At 42.6% G+C, this 22,103-nt stretch overlaps 2 protein-coding genes and 1 non-coding gene across 4 annotated transcripts; 1 reads left to right on the forward strand and 2 right to left on the reverse strand.

Moving 5' to 3' along the window:
- Positions 1-492: 492 nt before the first annotated feature.
- On the reverse strand, positions 493-11,457 carry wdr45b (WD repeat domain 45B). Its single transcript, XM_004080667.5, has 10 exons — positions 10,925-11,457; positions 9,986-10,060; positions 7,037-7,138; positions 5,187-5,274; positions 4,979-5,073; positions 4,639-4,829; positions 4,467-4,552; positions 3,560-3,661; positions 3,357-3,478; positions 493-1,548 (listed from the first exon to the last, which is right to left on the reverse strand). The coding sequence occupies exons 1-10, from the start codon at positions 10,989-10,991 to the stop codon at positions 1,442-1,444; spliced, it is 1,035 nt and encodes a 344-aa protein (XP_004080715.1). The 5' UTR covers positions 10,992-11,457; the 3' UTR covers positions 493-1,441.
- A 39-nt stretch (positions 11,458-11,496) lies between these two features.
- Positions 11,497-11,569, forward strand: trnar-ccu (transfer RNA arginine (anticodon CCU)). The gene has a single exon. It is a non-coding gene; the product is annotated as a tRNA-Arg (tRNA).
- A 379-nt stretch (positions 11,570-11,948) lies between these two features.
- Positions 11,949-21,392, reverse strand: LOC101167746 (uncharacterized). Of its 2 annotated transcripts, XM_078937902.1 has the most exons (8): positions 21,143-21,392; positions 16,000-16,202; positions 15,193-15,294; positions 15,016-15,105; positions 14,646-14,756; positions 14,451-14,574; positions 13,534-14,367; positions 11,949-13,443 (listed from the first exon to the last, which is right to left on the reverse strand). In XM_078937902.1, the coding sequence occupies exons 1-8, from the start codon at positions 21,171-21,173 to the stop codon at positions 12,323-12,325; spliced, it is 2,616 nt and encodes an 871-aa protein (XP_078794028.1). In that variant the 5' UTR covers positions 21,174-21,392; the 3' UTR covers positions 11,949-12,322. The 2 variants fall into 2 exon arrangements, with proteins under 2 accessions (XP_078794028.1, XP_004080742.1); XM_004080694.5 differs by having other exon boundaries at positions 11,949-14,367.
- Positions 21,393-22,103: the final 711 nt, after the last annotated feature.

Below are 22,103 nucleotides of genomic sequence, written 5' to 3' on the forward strand. Positions count from 1 at the left end.
GCATAAATGTCACATAAATGTCGACAAAAGCCTTTGAAACGTATGAAGTGCTTGTAATTAGATTTCAGTTCATCACAGAAACGAAGATCTAAAAGCAGTTCAGCAGCAAACTTTGTGAAAACGAATGTCGTTCTGAAACCTTTTGGCCGTGACTGTAGATGTTGTTTAAAAGCCTCTGACTGAAAATGGTCATTTATACTTCAGATTTCAAAGTTTTACCATTTTTATCTATAACCCTTGTGCCATCTTGTGGGGTCCAGATGACCCCACCCTTGCATTGACATGTTCTCCCTACCATGACAAAGGTGGAAAGATTTCATGTAATCCATGGACACCAGTGAAGATCACAAATCATTGAAGAAAAAAGGTTCAGCGCACTGTGTAGTGGGTCTAGATGACCCAACTCCCAATGGTAAAGTGCCTAGGATAGCACAAGGTTAAACAGACGTCTGTAAACATGGGAATCATGTAACTGAACTGAGGGAGCCCCGATTTGGAAAAGCAGATGTTTATATTTTATTCACAAATTCAAATGCAGCTGTACAATCATCGAGTGTCAGGAAGCAGTTTTGGGGTGAAGCAGAATCGGATGGTGCGGTCCTGCATCGCCGGAAACAGGAAGTGTGAAGCAGACGCAGCCAAAAGCTCCGTTTCCAGACGAGACGTCGGGGTCTGGATTCAAACGGTTGTGTCGGCGGAGGGGGGGGTGTGGGGGGGGGGGGGGGGGACAACAACGTTGATCTGCGATGAAGTCTGAAAGTCAGACTTGGAGCTTTAGTCAACCTTCCAAATACTTTCTTTAGCGTTTCCAGTTTGAAATCAGCAAAAACCTTCAAATTGGGTAAATCTGACCGCCTAAGCAGCGAATCAGAGAGCTTTGCTCCAAACCCCGCCCACTTGGCGTATTGCACCACGTGAGAAAACAAAACCACGTGAACTTTCTGTACAGTGTTAAGAGAACTTCAGTCTGCCGGCGCGCGTTTGCACATGGATGAAGGAGGCCTGCTAATACTTAGGGGCGGAGCTTCACAGATCAGGACCAGGAGGAGGCGGCCTCCCTAACGCCTGCTGTGGTATTTACACAAACATGACGCACAAACAGATGCTCCTCAGACTCCGAGGACGCCAATAGTTAGTGAAAGTGTTAGTCGACAAAAACGTTTCAATAGATCGCTTCACTTGGCGACTAAAACGTCCGTGAAAACTCCTCGGAAGACATTTAAAAATCTTTCAAAAATAGCGTTCCCTCTTTGTGTCGTGTTTGTGTCCAGATGTGCAGAGATTTAAGAAAAAAACAAAAAAAATATCCATAATCCTTCCATGTTTGAGGCGCTCCTTCGCTCCGCAGTCCTCCCTCTACCTGATGGCGCTCCTGTTCTCAGAGTCTATCGGTCTGGGAGGGAGGGGGCATCCCGAAGAAGGGACGCGCGCCAGCCGGACGTCAGATCTTCTCGTCGGTCATCTCCAGGAACTGGGCGTACACGTCTCTGGAACACTCCCCCTTCTGGTTGAACAGGAACTTGTAGTAGCTGCCGTCAGCACAAATGGCTGCAGGGAGGAGAGCAGAGGTGAAACGGCGGGCGGGAAACGGCGCCGCAAGGCCTGAGCTGACCGCAACAAGTGCTCACGCCGCCAGAAGACGGCCACGTTTGAGCGGAAACCACAGCACACACAGACAGGTGGGCACGGCAGGAAAAACATCAGCTACTGTGGAGGACGACGGCTGCACCAACAACCCAATTCAGGTCATGAATGTGAAGAGGATTTTTAAAAATCCTATTAGCCCTTCTGCTGTCTTGTGGGGTCCAGATGACCCCACTCCCAACGTTAACGTGCCTCCGAGGCACGTTAACGTTGGGAGTGGGGTCATCTGGACCCCACAAGACAGCAGAAGGGGTAGCCAATATTTTATTTACAAAAGAAGAGACGGTAAACCTAGGACAATAGTTCTGGACGTGTTAGTGAGGCAGAGACAGAAGATGACTCAGCTTCCTCTGAAGATGAGAAGACGACGCCTACGCCGGATCTTCTAAAAAGCAGAACCAAAGACTCGGATCCTCACAATTACTCTTTTGGAGTTTTTTTTGCATAGTTTGGCCGGGGGTGCGACTTTTACACAGGAGAGACTTATTTGTGATTTTTTTTCCGGATGTCTTCGTGCTCTAAGCACTAAAGGGCACTGCAGGAGTTTGTATCAGTATCTGCTGGTGACTAACGCAGAGAAGAAGAAGTGCGTCTCAGTCTGATGCTATGCGGTGCTGTCAAATGTCAAAGCCCCCCCCCCAGCTCTATGATGTCATTGAATTCCTGCCGGGCCCAAATCGCAGTTTTTCATTTCTCCTCCGTGACGGTTTGCACTTCTGGGAATGTAAGCGGATGACATCCATGCTACCAAATTGGTCAAAGCTCCACCTTTCAATTGCTGTGCGTTTTTTACGAAGGGTTTTGAAAGAAGAAGCCCAAAACGCGCCTTTACGTCGACTTTTCATTGGAAGTGATGTTGCTGAGGGCGGAGTGAACTGTGCACTCAGCGGAGCCGTTCAGAAGGTTCACAGAGGAAGAAGAACTCAATAGACTTAGTGATATAAAGAGCTTAACCCTTATGCTTTCTCGTGGGGTCCAGATGACCCGGTCCTTACATTGACGTGTTCTCCCAACCATAACAAAGGTGGAGAGGATTTCATGTGATCCATGGACACCAGTAAAGATCACAAATTATCGAAGAAAAAAGGTTCAACATACTGTCTAGTGGGTCTAGATGACCCCACTCCCAACGTTGGCGTGCCATTATTAGAATTTGTCGTTCAGGATGAAAAGTCCGTTCTTCTGCCTGTATTTTGTTTAATACATTTCTCCCTAAAAGGGCAAGTTCTTTACGATTCTCTTCTTTATTATGCATTTATGCAACTTTTCCTCCAGAGGGACTTCCAGTCCAAAAAATACCATAGGTCAACTTTTCAGATGACGTTTGTTTCTTGGAGCTAAAATCCATTTGATTTTCTCTCTTAAGTTTAAATTTTGATTTGATTTCTGATTTAGTAATTACTATTCATTTGTCAAGTTAGTTATGTAAAATCTTTTTTATGTAAATGGATTTTAAACTAACAAAAATAATCAAATATTACATTAAACTAACACCAAAGCTCTTTTCAAGCTGCTGAATACAAGACATGAATTTTATCAATTCATTTTGGAATGTTAAGTAAAAATAAAAAAAAGTTTCTGTGATGGAGATGAATCCGCTGACTCACAACATTCAGTGTTACACAAACCCACAGAACGCCATGAAAGGAAGACTGTGACAAAACCGTGAGAGCCCAGAACTGATGAGGGCTGAAAGCGTTCCCTGCACCTACCGATGACGGCGTTGGGCTCTGTTCCGAAGGCACACAGACACGGAGACCCCGACGGGACCTGGAACTTGGAGAAGCTCCACTTGGAGCTGAAGTACTTGGGAAGAAAACTGGCGGACGCCAAGCTGCAGAGATGATGAAGACCGAGTCAGGGTTTGGTTTTCTGACCCCCCCCCCCCCTCCCCCCGCATGGACGTAAAACAGACCTCGACTGCTTGTTCCTTTTGGGGTCCTCTGCGGCAAAGATGTGCACCGTGCCGTGGTCACTGGACACACAGATGAGCGACGCATCCTGATTGAAATTGATGCTGAAAGAAACCCAAAGAGCAGTTTGATCAAACTTCTGCAGGAGGACGAGTCTGTTTACTGCACTTCGGCTAAAGTTTGGCGTTGGATCTATTTTCAAAGTGGTCTTTTAAATGCGACGATGCTGCTGTTATCTAGACAGAGCTTCTGCAGAGCGACAGGAGTTCAAAAGAAGTTCGCCTCCGAGTTGCCAGTAGGACAGTTAGAGTGGAGCAATCCCGTCCCCCTTCCTGTCACCCATGCAATCTTTAGCTGAACTGTCTTTATGCATGTCCTCCGTTATCAGAGAAATGCCACAAGAACATGCTAAAAAATTGCATTATTCCTCAAATATTCCCCATTATAACACGGCTGGGATCATCTAAATTCGTCTATGTTCACTCCTTTTAAGCTACGAATCAAAGTATTTGACCATCGCCATATTTCATGTATTCAATGTGTCTCGTTTGTGTGTACTGTATATTTGGGTTTAATTTGAGCATTTGTATTGTTTCTTTTGTTCTATTGCTAAAATTAAGTAAAACTATCACCAAAGGACTTGGGCATAAGCAGTGATGCCTTTAAAATCTATCAAATCATCATTTTTCTCTGAAAAAGTCCAGGAGATAGCATAAATGTCAAAGAAAAAGGCAGCTTTAGGCCGATATGCAACACTTTACCCATTCCAGCTGGTTCTGTCAGGCAGAAAAGCAGGAAAGTGTTGCGTATCGGCGCTTAGCGGCTGGCTGCTGCGACAGAACGAGGAGTTCTGGTAGTTCAAAGAGCGTGAGCCGCTCAGCTGTGGTGTTAACGGTTCACTGTACCCACCAGTAGATGTTAGCGGTCTGCGAGCCCCGCCGCAGCTCCTGTATGAGCTGCCCGTCAGCCGTGTCAAAGACCCTTATGAGGGTCCCCTGTGGACACATGCGCAGGTCAAACCCAGCAAACCAAGCCCCCCACCCCTAACATGAGCACCCACGCGCGAGCAGCCCTCACGTACTTTCTCGGACGCTGTGGCTATTCTTGTTCCCTGGAGGTTCAGCGAGATGCAGCACAGCGCCCCCTCGTGGGCAGGGATGTCCACTGGGGGTTTCTCCGTGTTGGCGAGGTCTACGATCTGCACGTGGCCAGAATGAGTGCCAGGGAACGCCAGCAGAGAGTTGTTGCTGTTGGGACACAGCACGCACAGACCTGGAAGGTCCAACACGAGGGGGGTGAGGTTTGATTTGATTGTTTTAAACCCCTGTGCTATCTTGTGGGGTCCAGATGACCCCACTCCCAACGTGGGAGTGGGGTCATCTGGACCCCACAAGATAGCACAAGCTCTGGCTCTGACTGACCTTTGGGGTTGTAGCACGTCTCAAACACATGCAGCTGATGGGGGTTGTGGGTGAAGGTGAACACTTTGATCATGGAGTCCAGGACCACCACGATCCTGAAAGTGGAGCACGTCCAGAAAACACAGCTGAGCAGAATTCCCTCCCCCCTTCAGAAGGTGTCAACGACGATGACGGCGGGCCTCGCCGCCCCCAGGGGGGGCCGTCTTACCTGTCCCGCCGCAGCTTCACTGCTTTGACCTCTGTGGAGAACTCGATCTCGATGACCGTCTTCTTCTTCAGGTCGTCCCAGATCATCACTGAAGCGACAGGTCAGAGGTTTACAAGCAAACGGGCCGAACAGCAGACATCAGCTCCTCTCTCAGCTGACAGAAAGAATCCTGCTTCTTTTTTCTTCTACTGCACTCCAAAAACATCCAGTCTCAAAGTATTCCAGTTGAAAATCTCATTCAGCTTGATTTAGGACAAAACTGTCTAACTGGTATTTTTTTGAGATATGCCACAATTTAAGACAACAATTCTGGAATAAACCTTCAAGTCTAAGTCTAAGTTAAATTCCAAATGAAACAAATTGTTTTTACTTTACTTCATATTTTTAAGGCAGAGGTTTTAATTATGAGACAGACTTGAAGCAGAACAGAATTTGGAAAGTAAACAGACATTTACAGATAATTATTTAGATTACTTTGTGACAAAAGTGTGCAGTTCTGGTTTTTAATATGATTATGCTTAAAAAATAATAGTTGGACTGTTTTGCTAATCGCAATTAGATATATTTAGGGGCGACATTTGTATATATATACCTAGTATAAAGATTTAAAACTACTTTTTTGAGCAACATGTGCTTCTTTGAAGACATTTCCAATTACCAAAGCAGTACTTAAGCATGAGTGTTTGTAGCAAATTTCATTTTCTTTCAAAAGAGCAGGACATCACAACATTTATACTAGTTCTTTAGGCAGATTTTTTCACTTGTAACAGTGGAAACGTGTCTTGTATTCTTTATTTTTTACTCTGTTTTGAAAAAAGTCATTTTTACAGTTTTCTTTCTGCTAAAAGGACTAAAGTTCTACTTTAAATGTGGGGTTCCTCAAAACTGAATTCTGATTTAAGGTCAGTGAACCAAAGCGAGATGACATCAGAGATCTGTGCTTCATTATAGACAAACCAGAAGCATCTTAAAAGGAAACACCTGAAACCTCACCTTTCACAGTTTCTGTTTGATCCATGAGGCTCATCAGATCATAAAACATGATCCATGAGAGAAAATCAGAGAGAGATAAAGATTCTATTAAAAAATCTTAACCGGCATATATTTACATGAAGATCAAAATGTCAGTGGCTCCGTACTGACGATCAGGGCCTGGCCGAGTTCTGATACCACGTGGTCAGATGAGTACATTGATCCGTGCAACAGAGTCAAAGTGGACTGAACCAAATGTACTTTCAGAGGTCAAATCAGTATTTTTGTGGCTGGGTTTTTGACCGAAGCTGGACTGTCTGATCTGGACTTAAAGTCGGACTTTTAGACTTTTTCTGCCCCCAAAATGACTGATCTGGAGATCTATGAGTAAAGTGAAACGGATGGAAGCTTGTGGAACGGTGGACACCAAACAAAGACATCGTGGAGAGCTTTGTCGAAGCAAATCCAGGGGTTTTCTGGGTCCAACAAAACTCTGGACCGAACACTTGGACCCAGAAACTCCTGTTCTAAACGTCCAGCTGTAAAATGTCAGGTCTTAATGTGAAAATGAGTGTTTTGTCATAAATTCTTACGGGATCTGAAACATTGTTCACAAGAGCCGGTCTCCATCTTGCACAAACATTAAGAGCTTGAACTGCTCTAACATAACCATAAGGTAGCTCTACTCTGCCAGTGAGGCATTTATTTACATTTTGATTTCTTTATCAACATAGAAACCAAGTTTGAAACTGAAGGAAAGATTTAAGAATGAATGGACCACTGAGATAGATATTGGTTACCGTACAAGCCTCCTGTTAGTGAGCATTCAAGAGAAATCAGAAAAAAATGAAAATGTCTGACTTTACAGCATAACGTACCTTTGTTTGTTGGGTATTTGGGCTTCTTTCCTCCACCTACAAGTGCTAGGTAGTTACACCTGAAGAGCATTTCCACGTGGCCGACCCCACCTTCCAGGAACTCTGAAAGACAAAGACACCAACTTGAAATTTCAAACTAAACCAAAATAAAAGGAAGCACCTCCTCCCCGTTTCAGTTTGTGAATGATTGTGTCTCGGAAACACTCGTAAAAACGACACAGATGATGCAATCCTCGTGAAAGGAAGAGAAAAGCCACAGAAGTGGAGAAAGACTGACCTTCAACACTTCATTCTGAGTTTACAGAAGGACTAAAGCAGGTCACATGATTAGACAGAGGTGTTCTATTCAGTGGAATGGCCAAACTACTGAACATGGTGACATAAAAAATACACTTTTAGCTGTCAGACATATTATAGACGTATTTAGACGTATTAGTTAATCATTTTATCCCATATGACATACCAAGCGAAGGTTGGTCAAACACACAGGTTTATACTGCAATTTCCAACAAAAATGAACAGCAGCAGCCTTTTTGATCCAAAAAATTCAGCTTCATTTCGTTTATTTTACAAGCACCAGGTCACAACTTAAGTTTTTTTATGTATACAACATAATTCAACATTATTACATTTCAATTTGGTCCAAATCAATCCAACTAGGCCAAAATATATTAAACTCTGATCTATTTTAAAAACATTCCCAGTGGCCTTTTATTTATGATTATTCCATTTATAGCCGAAAAAACGGTGTTGTTTTCTAGGACATAGTTTTTGCAGAGCGGCAAGAGTTCATTAGAAATTCACCTCTGAGTTGTGGTGTGAAGTGAGCGTCCCTTCATTTCCCATCAACCCTCTGTTTCCACCAGGGGTTCTCAAAGATTTTTTTGTGGCCCTCAATAAAATAGAGCCAGAGTGGGTTCCTTTGAGGACAAATGTTGTGCTGGCGAGGAAAAAAGGCGCTATCAAGCTTAGTGGACAAATGCTTACTTTGTCCTACCTCATGGGCTGGAGAAAGCCATGTGCCTGATTTGCATGCAGGTAAATGCAATGCTCAAAGAATTCAAAATAAATCCTCACTATGTTGCAAATCAGAAAAACGATGACAAATTTACCGGCGAGGAGCGCAACAATAAGCTCCAACAACCTACAACGAGGCTATGCTGCACAGCAGATAATGTTCACAAAATGGCTAGATTCAGTGAAGCTGTGAGAGAAGAGAGCTACGTTGTAGCTTTGGAAATGGCAAACCCTTCAGTGACGGGGAGTTTGTAAAAATAATGTATCCTGAAAGTAGCTGACATTGTTTGTCCAGAGCAAAAGAAAAGGCTTGAAGAAATAAGTCTGTCAAATGACACAAATACTAGACGAGTAGAAGATCTGTGGGCAGCAACTGGGAAAACATCTGGAGGGCCTGGTTCACTGTACAAATGACACTTGGTCATTAAAGTGATTAAAAACAACTTTCTCTGTTTATCCATTTTTGTCACCAAACTTGGCTTCCAGTCTAATGTCGAGTTCCTAATTTGGCGCTCTGCTACAAAAACTTTGAGAACCCCTGGTTTACACGCTCTTCTGCTACCTTACAGCCCCACACACCCCCAACCTAACATTACCGGTGCAACACAAATGGCGGGCAATATTGAGCCGTACAGTTTTCAGCCAGATGCTATTTAAGATGAGGAAAACAAAGACATTCATGGATACATTTGTCTGCAAGGGGATGAACTGGAATGGAGGGGAGCCGGGCGCTTGTTGCTTCCCAACTGTAGTTTGTATGTAACAACTATAAGCTTTTTCAAACTGCATTTTTTCGTCTGCTCCTGATTCACAACAACTTTTATATATTTATATATTTATATATATATATATATATATATATATATATATATCAGTGACGTGCAGTCAGGAGAGGCAGGTGAGGCTGTGCCTCACCTGTCATTATGGGAAGAAAAGAGAAAAAATAAATTCAATTATTATATTTAATCAGTAATTTGTGCTTTGCAGTCTTTTTCCATGTAAATGTACCATTTTTGGGTGTTTTTCTTTTCAAAATCGCTGAATTTCCGTATTTGCCGTTCAGATACTAAGAAGTGACGTGCGATGAGGCACCAGCCCGCTGAGCCTCACCTTGGATTGCGCAATACCTATGCAGTCAGATGGTACTGCTGTCTCTCTGTATGTCGGTTCAATCACTTGTACTATATGAGCTGAGTTTACATAATTTAGCAGATGTATTTGATGCACAGTGTTTGTTTTTATAAATAACTGTATGTGAGGGACGTGTTTCTTGTGATGAGCGCTAAACGCCGGCAAAAAAGCCGCTGGGTGAGGCCAGCAGTTCTCGTGCCTCATGTTAGGGGGCGCCGGTGAGCCCTGAGATTATGACATTAAAAAACAATAGAATAAGTGACAGCAAGCGGCAAGTCATTTTCTTCAGAAGGAGCGGCGTATGGACTTTATTTACAAGTAAAGGTAAGATGATAATAATGTTTGTGCTTTTTTCTATGCTGCAGTTTGTATATGAAAAAAAACATGTTGAAATGATATTTTAAACAAAACACGTCAACTGTTGTCAATCAAATGGTGAATAAGTTACTCAGTATGGTTCATATGTTTGTAAATCTGACTGATGACGTCAGTGCCTCACCAGCCATTAACCTCACCGCACGTCACTGATATATATATATATATATATATATATATATATATATATATATATATATATATATATATATATATATATATATATATATATATATATATATATATATATATATATATATATATATATATATACTGTATATATACAAACACACACACACATACATTAACATGGAAAATATATTTTATCTTCTCACTCATGCTGAAAATTAAACTGGGTGACAATAAAGCGGCATGGGAAAAAATGCAAAGTTTGCAAACATTTTTGACCCATCCCTCTTTTCTTACCTTGCTTCTCTTTCTCCTTCAGTGGGTCTGTGTTGTACACACGAAATCCATTCTCCATCCCACAAGCAAAGCACCCTGCACAGACACAGCACTTGGTTTACACAAACAGCTCTGTTAAAACGCGCTGATGTACGCGGAAGGAAGAAGAACTTCAAAGCAGGCTGTGTAATTTTGTGACATTTCGTGGAGCCTGAACCTGCTGCTCGGAACAAATCATTAACCTATGATGGAATTGGACTAAAACACTTCAGAGGGAAACCTTGTTAGAGGTCACATACATCGGGTTTTAACCTTAATCTAAAAAATAAAAAAAGATTCCGGACAAAATTGTGCATTTCATATTATTAAACAAATTTAGGGCTACGTGGAGTTTGGAATGGAATAAGAAATAATTTTAAAGCCACGTTTAACCGATTAAAATCAAGTGAACACTCAAGCTTTTCATAAAAGATGACTAAATGACATACTGTTTAGCTCTGAAAGAAATAATCACAAGTGAACTGTTTGTTAGCACTAGTAGCGGTCCGTCTTTTTAAGCTAGTGCTAGCCAAACACGCTAACTTTAAACACATCAAACTAGTCAAATGTACTCTTCTTCTGCTTTATCAGTGTTTATTGTTGAGGGTTTCCTCATTATTTAAAAACGTACTGATTGTAGTCATATAAGTTGGTCTGGTAATGTCGAAGCTTCGCTTAACACGAAAATGAAATAAAGCAGAGCTAGCTGTTTAGGTTAGCCTATAGCTAAAGCTAACTTTACGTCAGTAAATTAAAAACTTGGTATTTTCTTGATTAAGACTACAATTTTAGATTGTCTGAAGGTGTTTTTGTAGATGGTATCTGTATTCAGCACTTTTATGAGATATGAAAAACTGAAAGCTCGCAATGTGTTATACAGCGGTACAGTCAGTGGAGTGAGGGGAAAAAAGCATTACTCACCGTGATCCTGGTTAAATCCAGCATAAAGAAGCCCATTTCCATGTGGATTCGATGGCAGTAAATTCATCGTTAAAGCAGAATAACAGACCGCGTTATTCAGCGAATCCAATCGTTTCTGCTTTGAAATCTAACCAGCTACCATTCCTGCCCTGTCTCCTCCGGGGCTGGTCTTCTTCTGGCTCGGGAAAAAAATCGTCACCGGTGATTGATAAGAGAGGAAGTTTTCTTTCGCCCCGTAAACGGATTTGACAACACGCTAACCTCAGACCAAGTGCATTTTCCTCAAATGTAAATAGAAAGGCAAGTATTCTCACGCAATCGACAGTTAGACAGTTTCAGACCGCGAAGTGGCATTTAATGACAATAACTCTATTTCCCATCATGCCATGGTGCCAGAGAAAAAAAGTCAGCCTTCGGTTGGCAGCGGTAGCTTTCACGAAAAATGTGTTTATTGTATTTCAACCGCAAGTGTTGCAACTACATATGCGCACCGTAAAACACGTCCAGAAAAATAGGTCAATACATGCAGCACTGTTGGTTTTAAATTCACTGGGCCACATATTTGACGGCGCGCCCCAGTGGCCTAATGGATAAGGCACTGGCCTCCTAAGCCAGGGATTGTGGGTTCGAGTCCCATCTGGGGTGGGAAAGTTTTTTTTTTCCAACAATACATTTTTATAGGCACGTCTCCATATAGTACAATATTTAGCTCTTACTTTGGAAGACAGTGTAGCTTCTTATATCTTTCAACAGTACAATTTCGGGTGTGACTTACAAACTAGTCTTGTTTGAAATTTTTATTACAGACATTTTCTGTTAACTCTTTATTTTATTCACCTTTAACCAGGATTAAAAAAAACTAATTGAGATTAAGAATCTCTTTTGCAAAAGCGTCCTGGCCAACTTTTTAATTTACACTCAAACTCAATCAACATATAAGACAGTCTTAAATAAATAAAGCATTTGTAGTTTGAACGCAGATAATAGTTTCCAGCAATTAAGAAAAACAGACAGAATGAATCAGTCAAGTTGGACATTTTATTCAAGAACAACTGAATTAATTCCTAAAAGGAATTTATTTTTTAAATCACTTATACAAAGAAATCTTATGTAGAACTAGAGCAAACGTGTAAAAATACAATGGTACACTTTTAGAAGGTAATACAATTAAGCATTTTCTAACAATCAAAGCTCGTGGCAATCATACTTAGCACTGAGACAATGGAAGGAAATGCTACTGGACAACTTGGTTTAGTTTTTCTGCTCATCAGTCATCGTGCCAAAGCTTGCTCCAGGTTTGACTAGCTTTTTTTTTTTAACTTCTATTTACAACATTGACATAACTTTTTCAAAAGGGGATAGAACTGTTTGTTGGATTATTTGAATGTTTCACATGAGTTAACCATGCACGAGCCTCCTGTGTCTTTTCAGGCCATGCAAGCTCGAAAAGCCCTTGTTGCACACTGTGCAAACATAGGGCCTCTCTCCAGTGTGGGTCCGCATATGTAGAGTCAGAAAGCAAGACTGAACGAAGCCTTTTTCACAGATGTTGCACTTGAACGGCCGTTCTCCCGTGTGATATCTCCGGTGTATTTTTAACTCGGCAGCAGACCTGAACGACTTGTCGCAGTCGTCGCACTTGAAAGGCCTCTCTCCGGTATGGATCAAAGTGTGCCTGACCAGCGCGTCCTTGCCAAAGAAGCCCTTCCCGCAAAACTCGCACGGGAAACGCATCCCTTTGTGGTGGAAGTTGTCGTGTTTCAGAAGGCACCTTCTGGAGGAGAACGTCTTCCCGCACTGGGAGCAGGTGAAGATCGGGTTGGGTTTTTCGGTCACAGGTTCCCCGGAGTGATGAACACGTTGCACGTGCCTCGTCAGGGTGACACCGTGCCGGAACTTCTTCCCACATTCCCAACACAGAAACGGATATGCTTTTGTGTGCTTCTTCTGGTGCTCCACCAAGTCGGAGTAGGAGCGGAAGCGCTTGCTGCAGTGCGTGCACTGAAAGGGCTGGTAGCCTGTGTGTTTCCATTCATGCCGGATGAAACGCTTCAGACTGGCAAACGTGGTCTGACAGTGAGAGCAGGTGTAAGGCTCGGTGGGGTTGTGGACGTCGATGTAATGCTTGTGAAGGGCTTTGAACACGGGGAAGTTCTCCTCGCAGCAGTTGCACTGGAACGGAGTGTGGGATTCTTTGTGCATTGCCAGAGCGTCCGAGTCCCGCACTAACTTCATGCACACTTCACAGTACAGGGGGTTGTGCGTCTGTTTGTGGGAGTCCAGCGTGGACTTGTACTTGAACGCCTTGTCGCACTCGTCACACCGGAAACAGTGCTTGACGTCGTCTGGCTTCTCGGGATCCACCTGCTGCTCGGTGTAGCAGATGTTTCTTAGATGGTACCTGAACGTTTGCTTGCACTTGAACTCCACGCTGCAGTGAGGACAGTAGAAAGGACCCTCCAGGAGGCTTTTGCTGTCGTCGGGGCTCCTCTGCTCCAACCCCTTGGAGGACCTTTCTCCTGAGGGGAAGTAGTCAGGATCCTGAGTGCTGCTGTCGGTTGCTTGCTCTTCATTTGGCTCACATGGAACCTCACTGGAGGATTTCTCACCTTCATCTCCTGCAAACTCCTCCTCCTCCTCCTCTTGTTCTTTTTCGTCAGCCTCAGCTTCCTTTAAGGTCGAACACCTGTGCTGCTGCAAGTAACGCAAACTTTTGTAAAACTTTTTACAAGCAAAACAAGCTATGGGTGGCTCTTCAGAGTGCTGACTCATGTGTCGCTGGAGGAACTTGGCCTGGCTCACCACCTTGCCACACACTTTGCACGTTCTGTCTTCGAGGTCGACCTGCGACTGCGTGAACTTTCTGGGACCGCTGTTGGCGGCCTGGCCTTTGCCCGACTTTCTCCACTGCGACAGGTACCTTTTCATCTTGAGTCCCCGGTTCTTCCGCACCGGTCTGTCCCACATGGCGGCAGATTTGGAGTCCTCCCTGAAACTTTTGACCGTGCTTTGCAATTCAAATTCCCCATCAGTGGGTTGCTTCTTCTTCCTCCCACACCTGTTGGGCTTCCTCACGCTCTCCAGCTCAGTCACCTTGCCGTCCTCACCGATGATCAGTGTCCCAGACTGTTTATTGCTGCAGTCATGTGCCGCCTGCTCCCCGTCGGTTGGAGCCTCCACAGTGGGGTCTGTGACTACAGCATTGTCCATCTCTGGTTTCAGCTCCTCACCAACACCAAACCACTGGGTGGGAACGCTTTCCGAGGCCTCGGTTCCCTCCACGTACACCTCTTTGTTTTCGGATTCCACCTCCATCTCTGTGCATACGGTGTAGACCAGACTACTCTCTGCATCTGGGCCCGTCTGCTCATTGACGATCACAACTCTTTCCACAGGAGGCAGACACAGGGCCGACAATATGCTGCTGTCAACAACGTACGACTCTGGGAGGGAAAGAGAAAAAAAAAGCAACTTTAACAAACGTATTAAGGAGATCTCCTGCAGAACGATATAAAACTAATCTTACCAATATCTTCTAGTTGGAGGAGATCTTTCTGAGAGTCCAACATGACTTTGAGTTCATCCGGTTGAATGCAAGTCTCCAAGTATTCATTAAGGACAGAGGAGGTGTCACCAAGCAGCGACGCGATCTGGACCAAACATTCATGAGTGATAAGGTGTTTCTTATATCAACGGAAACAGACACGCGTGTGACGGATACCTGCGGCAGAGTGTGGTGAGGAAGAAGCTTTTCAAGTCGGGATAGAAAAAGCCACATCAGTGTCTGGATAGCTTTGTCATAGGTAGGCCCAAAGTCTCCTGGGAAAACATCCTGAAACACAAAGTGGCAATCCTCAAGCAGAGTCACCACTTCTTCACCTCCAGAATAAAGAAGCTTTATCATTTCTCTTCCTTCAGACCTCTCGATGAAAAGGGCACCCACTGACTCAACACAACTACTGATGTATGATGAGCAAAACTGACGACAGCAAAAGACACACGTTTGTGAGAAACCCACTGTGGCATTTTGCCGTTTGTGTGGGACAGACTATTATGCAAACTGAGTCCATTTCTAACGCAGTGAAACTCACCTGGAAAAAATTGGTTCTTTCTTCTGGATCTCTCAGCAAGTTTTGGACGAGGCGCATGAAGTGAGAGTTCGATGGTTCCTGCGCTTCAAACTGCGGGAAAATGAAACCAGAAGTTTTAAGTCCCTCCGATTTCTCTTTCATCAGCGACATCAACAAACCGAAGAGCACAATCCTTACCTCTACATGCCACAGAGATTTGAGGCTGTGCATTCGATCCAGGTGTGGCTGAATGATTTGGATGTTGGCCGTCTCATCAGAGCGACACAGCTCCAGGATGAGCTGCAAATGTGAGCAGCAGAGGCAGTGAGGAAATGAGCCGCCAGGAAGCTCTGATCCTTCTGGGTTATGCTAATAGTCACTACGTATGTACTCTAAACCCAAACTTTTAAATAATCTAGCTCCTCTGCATCCTGGTTGTGCACATGAGGAGTTTTGGGTCAGGTTCTGCTCGCCATGAACTGGGACTCGGACTTTAAAAACATTCATCCAGTCCTAAACCGAGAAATTTAGAGAAACCATTATATCAGACATGGCATCAACACCAAACTATTGAATCAATTCCATTTCAGTTTACAAATTCACAGTTCCACTTATAATTTAATACCTTTCAATTACCCTTTTTTTTTTAAATTTCCATCCAACTATGATTTTTTTGGTTGGAAATGTCATTAAAAAACTGACTTCCCACATTTAAATTGACATAGTATTTTAAAAAAATTTTATTTTATATTTCCTTAAAAGAAAAACTGAAAGGCTTGAGGAATTTTTTGGAATACATAAACAGACTTAATAATAATAAAATCCATGTTTTATCCACACAGTATTTGCTAAAAACTGATGTTACAGAGGGAGCAAGTTAAAGAAACCTAAATGAACGAACATTAAAGCTTTAATTATAAGTTGTTTGTTATTTAAACTGACTTCTGACATTTCTCTAAATTTATAACGTGTAGGGGGAAAAACACTGAAGAAAGAATGACTCACTCGCGCTCGGAGGCCCAAAATGAGTTCTGCTCGCTGCCTCGTGGAGAGAAGCTGAGGAACGATCTCCGTCACCATAAACACAAACTCCTCCAGCAGCCCATAATCCGACACTATTTTCTGCTCCACAGTCTGCCAGATGGCAGCAGACACGATCCGAATTGGAGACACCAGCAGGCGCAGAGTGGAGAGGGTAAGAGCAGGGCCTGCAAACAGGAAAAAAATTATTTTGGAGAACTCCAGGAGAAATACGCCTAAAACTTACCAACATTTGACAGTTTAGCAGCTTCCATCCATTTTCCTCAGTGATGACTGATTTACACAAAAAAATCTGTTCTGATCTTTTGCTAAAATACCTCCACAACTCACTAACAGTCATTTCAGTCGATCAGTCAAAGACTTTTTTTTCGATTAGTAGACGATTATTGTTTATGGTAAGTGATGGGCATTTTATTTATTTATTTATTTTTACAAAAAGGTGATAGTGCTGGTACTCCGTCCATGGATGTTCGCGTCAAGTATGCTACTGCTCTGTGTGTGGTGCGTTCACAGACATTAAAATTCTACGTGTACATAGTTGGTAAATGGCGTATACTTATATAGCGCTTTTCTACCTACAAGGACAAAGCGCTTTACAGTCACACACACATTCACACACTGGTGGCGGCTCTGCTGCCAAACATAGGCGCCCGCCTACCACCAGAGGCAAGGTGGGGTTCAGTGTCTTCTCCAAGGACACTTCGACTCATGAGTGTGCAAGGCGGGAATTGAAACTGCAATCTTACGATCAGGGGTCGACCGCCCTACCGCTGCTCCATGGCCACCCCATAGTTCATGAATTTCACGCAATGAAAGACGAAAGGTTCACGGTTCCAGGTAAGCTATATGCTAGCACAAAAAAGACTCGAAAGCTATAGAAATCCTGATCCCTGCACTAAATCATTGTCTAAACTTCCCATAGAAGTACTGTGCAGCACTGTGACCAATCGGGGACTCAGATTTGGTAGTGACGCGTGGGTGGCGTCCATTTCAAAACACAGAAGTACCCACCGTTGTAAACACGATCACAAAGGAGACATTAATGGTTGCAGTTTGTGTCCGGTCAGATCAATATGACTCCAAGACGGACATTTATAGGAACAGAGCTGTGAAAACATAAGGTCTGGAGTAGGGCTGCACGATACGAGGAAAACTCGCGATATGCGATATTTAAGATTAATATTGCGATAACGGTATAATTTGCGGTATACAAACAAATAACAAAATAAACAAAACATCATTCCCATTTCATTGCAACAGTTTACTGTACTCCAAGTACTCCAAATGACCCTCGTTGACATAGGAGACAAACATCTAACATAATAGGCCTCCATCTGATTGGTCAACAAGGTGAAGGCGACAACGCGAAGGGACTTATTTGATTTGTTAAATGCTTCAAGCTGCCTTAAGGTTGTATTAACACATTTAAGGTTTACGATTTATTGCGATTTTCACTGTCTTTTGCGATATGCATATTGCAGAGCTGGATATTGCGATAACGATAAATTTGCGGTATATTGTGCAGGCCTAGTCTGGAGCAAGATTAGCGGGATTTGCACCTCTTTGACTTTGTGCACCGAGCCTCTATTGTAGATGGCGGAGGGACGCTAATAAACAGCAATTACACAAAAGAAGAAGAATCTTTTCCCTGTCGCTCCCTGCATGTCTGACGCTGGTCGGGTGTGTCCAACACCGGCTGGATGCGCGTTCATAAAACTGTAAGGGCTATGCTGCCTCCAAAAGGTCCTGTTGTGCTTTGTGATCCAATGACTGGCTGCTGGTTATTATCATTTACAATGACAAAAGAAAAAAAAAATGAAAGAAAAAGGAAACGACACGTCGACAATACCAAATTAGCGTCAGCAATTTTTTATAGTCAATATTGTCGACTAAGTGTTGGCAGCCCTATCTACAACACACTGTGGTGGTGACTCTTCAAGCATTAGGATTATCGAAGGGGTTTAAACCACATTATTACCAAACATGTAAGCTTTGGAGGAACCCTACAAACACAACACTCAGAAACAGACAACAGTCCAACGTATTCACACCAAATCAACAGACGATCAGGAAAGTCCAGTTTTGATCTAAAAATCTAAGATTTGAACTATTTGGCCTATTCTCATTTTCTCTAATAACAATCGCCAATTATTTTTCTTGACTATAAAAACACTAAAGCAGTGTTTTTCAACCTTTTTTGAGCCACGGCACACCAGCATCCAAAATTTTTAAAAAAAGGAGAGAGTCATATTCTGTATTGTTCTACAGCCCCTCTGCAATCTCACATGCATTTTTGTGATAATTGTGGCAGAAAAAGCTGGAAGCTGCAGCTGTTTTTTTATAAAATATGTAATAAAAGTCAAGTTAAAAGTTTTAAAACTGTTTGATGTGTATTTGTTGTGGTTTCAAGACGTTTAACAAGGAAGACTCATTGTGCGCTGAGACGCTGTCACTTCAACACAATGCATCATGAGAGATGTGGCGCAAACAGCCGCCAAACGCAGACAGACTAGCATCTCTGAGCTTCATTGTTTTGTTCACTTGTTCCACGGTCTGAAACCAGATTTCTGTGGAAAGTTACACCGCTAAAGACGAACTTTAGCTAGTATTTTTGTTTAAACTGAGCAACTTTGCGGGCAGAATCAGAACAAGGAAGTGAAGACTTTAACCACTTCTGATTGGTCAGACTGATGACGTGTGATTAAGACTCCAAGAATGATTGGTGGAGACAATTAAAGGGGCGGGACTTTTCAGAAAACAGCTGAAGCTGCGGCTAAATCGCAGTACCGTCATTCTTATCAAAATGTCTTTAATAAATTCAAATAAACTCAAAGAAAAAAGTATTTTATGATCTTTCATATTACTAACTACTCAGTGTTTTATCAGGATGAACAAAGAGCTGATATCCTGGAGATGGAAAATGTTGTTAGATCAGTTAATGAAGGCAATTTCCCACGCCACACCTGACCATCTCCCACGGCACACTGGTTGAAAAACACTGCACTAAAGCATGAATTGAAGTGAGTAAAAAGATGCAGACGTTTAACATGAGGAACACACTGCGACTCGCTGACCCTGATGGTGGTAGTACTCCAGCTATCGTCTACTTACAGACCCAGCCTTCTACCTCAGGACTTGCAGGTCACTGACAGATGTTTGTTAAGTCGCAGAGGTTCATCAAAGCCAGATAAAATGTTCGGTCCTGCTGTTTAGCCCAGTCATAAAATGTGACCTGGCAAAAAAGGAGAATATCTAATTTAGTCTTTCATGTGTATGATCCCCCAGTTTCTTTTTCTCAAAAGTGGGGCTGAAAACTCATATCTTCTGAGTTATTCAGAGCACAAATAGAATCTTTAGCCTCTGTAAAGCTTCTTAGTCCTTAAAATCAGTATCCAAGGAATCGGAAGAAGAAAACCCTTTAGAATTTAAAGCTTTTCTTTATAGAGATCTCAAGTTTATAAAACCAATAACTGAACTGACACTGTTGATGAGTCAGTTAAGAAACAACTGGACCTCTCTGCTACAGTAGCTGGAGGGCTGTGGGGGCGGAGCCTCATCCCAGGGGAAGAATTGAAGAAAAACAAAGTTCAAGTTCCACTATGATTATCTTCTGTAAAGTTCTGTAAAAGTTTTCCCAGTGTTCTTTTAACTAAGATAATGCTGCCTTTACCAAAAAAAAAAAAAACCTGCAGAAACAGATTTTAATGTTGATGTATGTCAGATCAAATTCAACATCCTTTCACAGTAGGCGTTAAAACAAAAAGGAACTATTACAATATAAGAATTCTTTCAAATCAGTAGCATTTTCAGTTCACACTTTCACCACGGTTTGAGCAATGTTTTAAAGAAGCTTGTGGTTGTTTTCAACTAGTGTCACTTCTTTATATGGAAATTATAGGACCAAGGAAGTCTCAAGCATCAGGCCCTCCCTACTGACAGTGCCTAAAAATGTACTTATTGAAATACTTTGTAGCCTTTGAAGGAGGAAGGGTTTAATGTCCATTTGTCATTTATCTTACAGCTGTACTCACTTTCTTCTCATCTGGAGCTAAATTAGCAGAGAATGAACTCCTCTCCATCCTGATCATATTAAATTTGGACTTCCCTGTGCTTGTCATAGGCAAGCAGTCGATGTCCTATGCTCTTATCTCACTTCAAAGTTTTGAGATAATATATTTATACACTTTAAGCTAATGTGGGGCTGGAATAGGTGACTGATCTTGTTCTTAGTGCTTTGAATATTTTTTCTGCAGTCAATCAAAATTATTTGTGTCTATTATATAAATTAGGGTCTAAGTAAATCAAGCTGAAAACATTTGAAAGACTTCTGATGTGTGCATTTTTTTTTATTGGGCGCCATAACTGAGTCACATCTGCAACCATGATGTGATGCTGTAAAATTAATATATGATCATGAATTCCCATGTAAAATGATGCACAATAATTAGAAAGATTTCTACCCAAGATGTCAAATTTTAAAATTTTGTTTAAATGTGAACCATATTGATCATGTGCTTCACTTACTATTTTTGGCTATTATGTACACGTATGCATAACTGTATAACTAAGCTACCCATTAATGACAAAGACACACGTGGAAACAGCTTGCTAAGTGTGGACTGTGACTAAAGAATATTGTAACATGATTGTGAACACTTTACTTTCAGTCTAGGCGTCTTTACTCGAAAAGAAACCCCCAGATGAAATCCTCCATCATTTCCGCAACGAAAATAATGTCAATTTTTGTATAAACATCAAACATTAGGGACGCACCACACAACCTGTAACCGACACACCACTCGTGTCTGTTTTACCTAATACTTTACTTGGGAAAAACATTTTAACTTTACTTGTGTTAGTTTAGAGCTGGGGTTAGCTAGCATTAGCTTAGCTAGCTCTAACATCCCAATACATAAACTACGAAGAAAAACGACGTGTTTTGTTTGTCCAAGTCAAGGCTCAGATAAAAGAACCAGAAGTGTTCTTTGTTCGATAAACATTTGTACTTTATGTTCAAATTAGACATTTGTCGGCATCGTTAGCAATGCTATTCCCGCGCGCGCGCGTTGCGGCCTAGCTGCACCGATGTCAGAACTTCAGAACTCACCACGTAATTCAGAAATTTCTTTTTCCATCATAAACTATGCACAGTGTGGGGAAACAGCGTCCGTGACTCGGCCGGAGTCCGTGGTTATTTCCCTGCTGCGGGTTTTCACGCCAAAATTCTTGCTAGGTAGGTTCTTTCTGCGTCAGCGGTTGCTCCACGTTCCGTCTAGAACAACAATCCGACCTGAAACAACGGCCTTTCATAAGTTCTGCCCGGCGCGTCAGCGGATGTCCCGTGTCCCGTCTTGAATAAATGCAGTACTCGAAACATCAGGCTTTCATCCGTTCCGAAATGTTCCAGTTGTTCTGACGTGTTGATGATTTAATCTTGACTGTTTTGTTGATTTTCACTCATTTGTTTTACATGCGTATGAACTAAAGTGACTTTTTATTTGCCTTTTGGCGACTCATTCATAAGGGCCTCCATAGCAACTCAACCACCTCCATCCTCTGCATCCTCCTCCTGCACACCAACCAACCTCATGTCCTACTTTTCTACATCTATAAACTTCCTCTTCAGTCTTCCTCCTCTTTCCTGGTATCTGCAACCTCAGCATCCTTTTACCATCATCCTCATGTCTGAACGTGTCCATACCATCTCAATTTGCTTCAAAACATAGAGCTGTGCCTCTGATGGACTGTCGACCTCAGGTTCTTAAAAGTCCTCCACCTTCTCTTCCTCTGCTCTCTGTAACCTCACTGTACACCATCATGTCCTGTCTTGCTGGAGCAGTCCTTAATACCAGAGCCAGAGCCAACCTCCAGCTCTCTAGAGGTTCCTCCACCTGCTCTCTACAGATCACAGTGTCATCTGCAAACGTCATGGTTCACAGAGATTCTTGTCTAACCTCACCTGTCAGTCTGTCTATCACCACAAACAAAAAAGAACTCAAAGCTGAACTTTGGTGAATCCCCACATCCATCTTGAACTCCTCCACTGCCTCCACCGACAGCACACCTCA

This window comes from Oryzias latipes, chromosome 19 (genome assembly GCF_053564925.1).
Source record: "Oryzias latipes strain Hd-rR chromosome 19, Olatipes_Hd-rR_3.1".
Classification (NCBI taxonomy): Eukaryota; Metazoa; Chordata; class Actinopteri; order Beloniformes; family Adrianichthyidae; genus Oryzias; species Oryzias latipes.

Coding starts and splice junctions, on each gene's coding strand:
- LOC101167746 (XM_004080694.5), bottom strand. CDS start 21,173: ATGATGGAAAAAGAAATTTCTGAATTACGTG. Junction 14,575..14,645: donor CTCACCACACTCTGCCGCAG/GTATCCGTCACA, acceptor TGTTTGGTCCAG/ATCGCGTCGCTGCTTGGTGA. Junction 14,368..14,450: donor CCTCCAACTAGAAGATATTG/GTAAGATTAGTT, acceptor TTTCCCTCCCAG/AGTCGTACGTTGTTGACAGC.
- wdr45b (XM_004080667.5), bottom strand. CDS start 10,991: ATGAATTTACTGCCATCGAATCCACATGGAAATGGGCTTCTTTATGCT. Junction 5,074..5,186: donor GTGAAGCTGCGGCGGGACAG/GTAAGACGGCCC, acceptor CTCCACTTTCAG/GATCGTGGTGGTCCTGGACT. Junction 3,662..4,466: donor CAGACCGCTAACATCTACTG/GTGGGTACAGTG, acceptor GGTTTCTTTCAG/CATCAATTTCAATCAGGATG.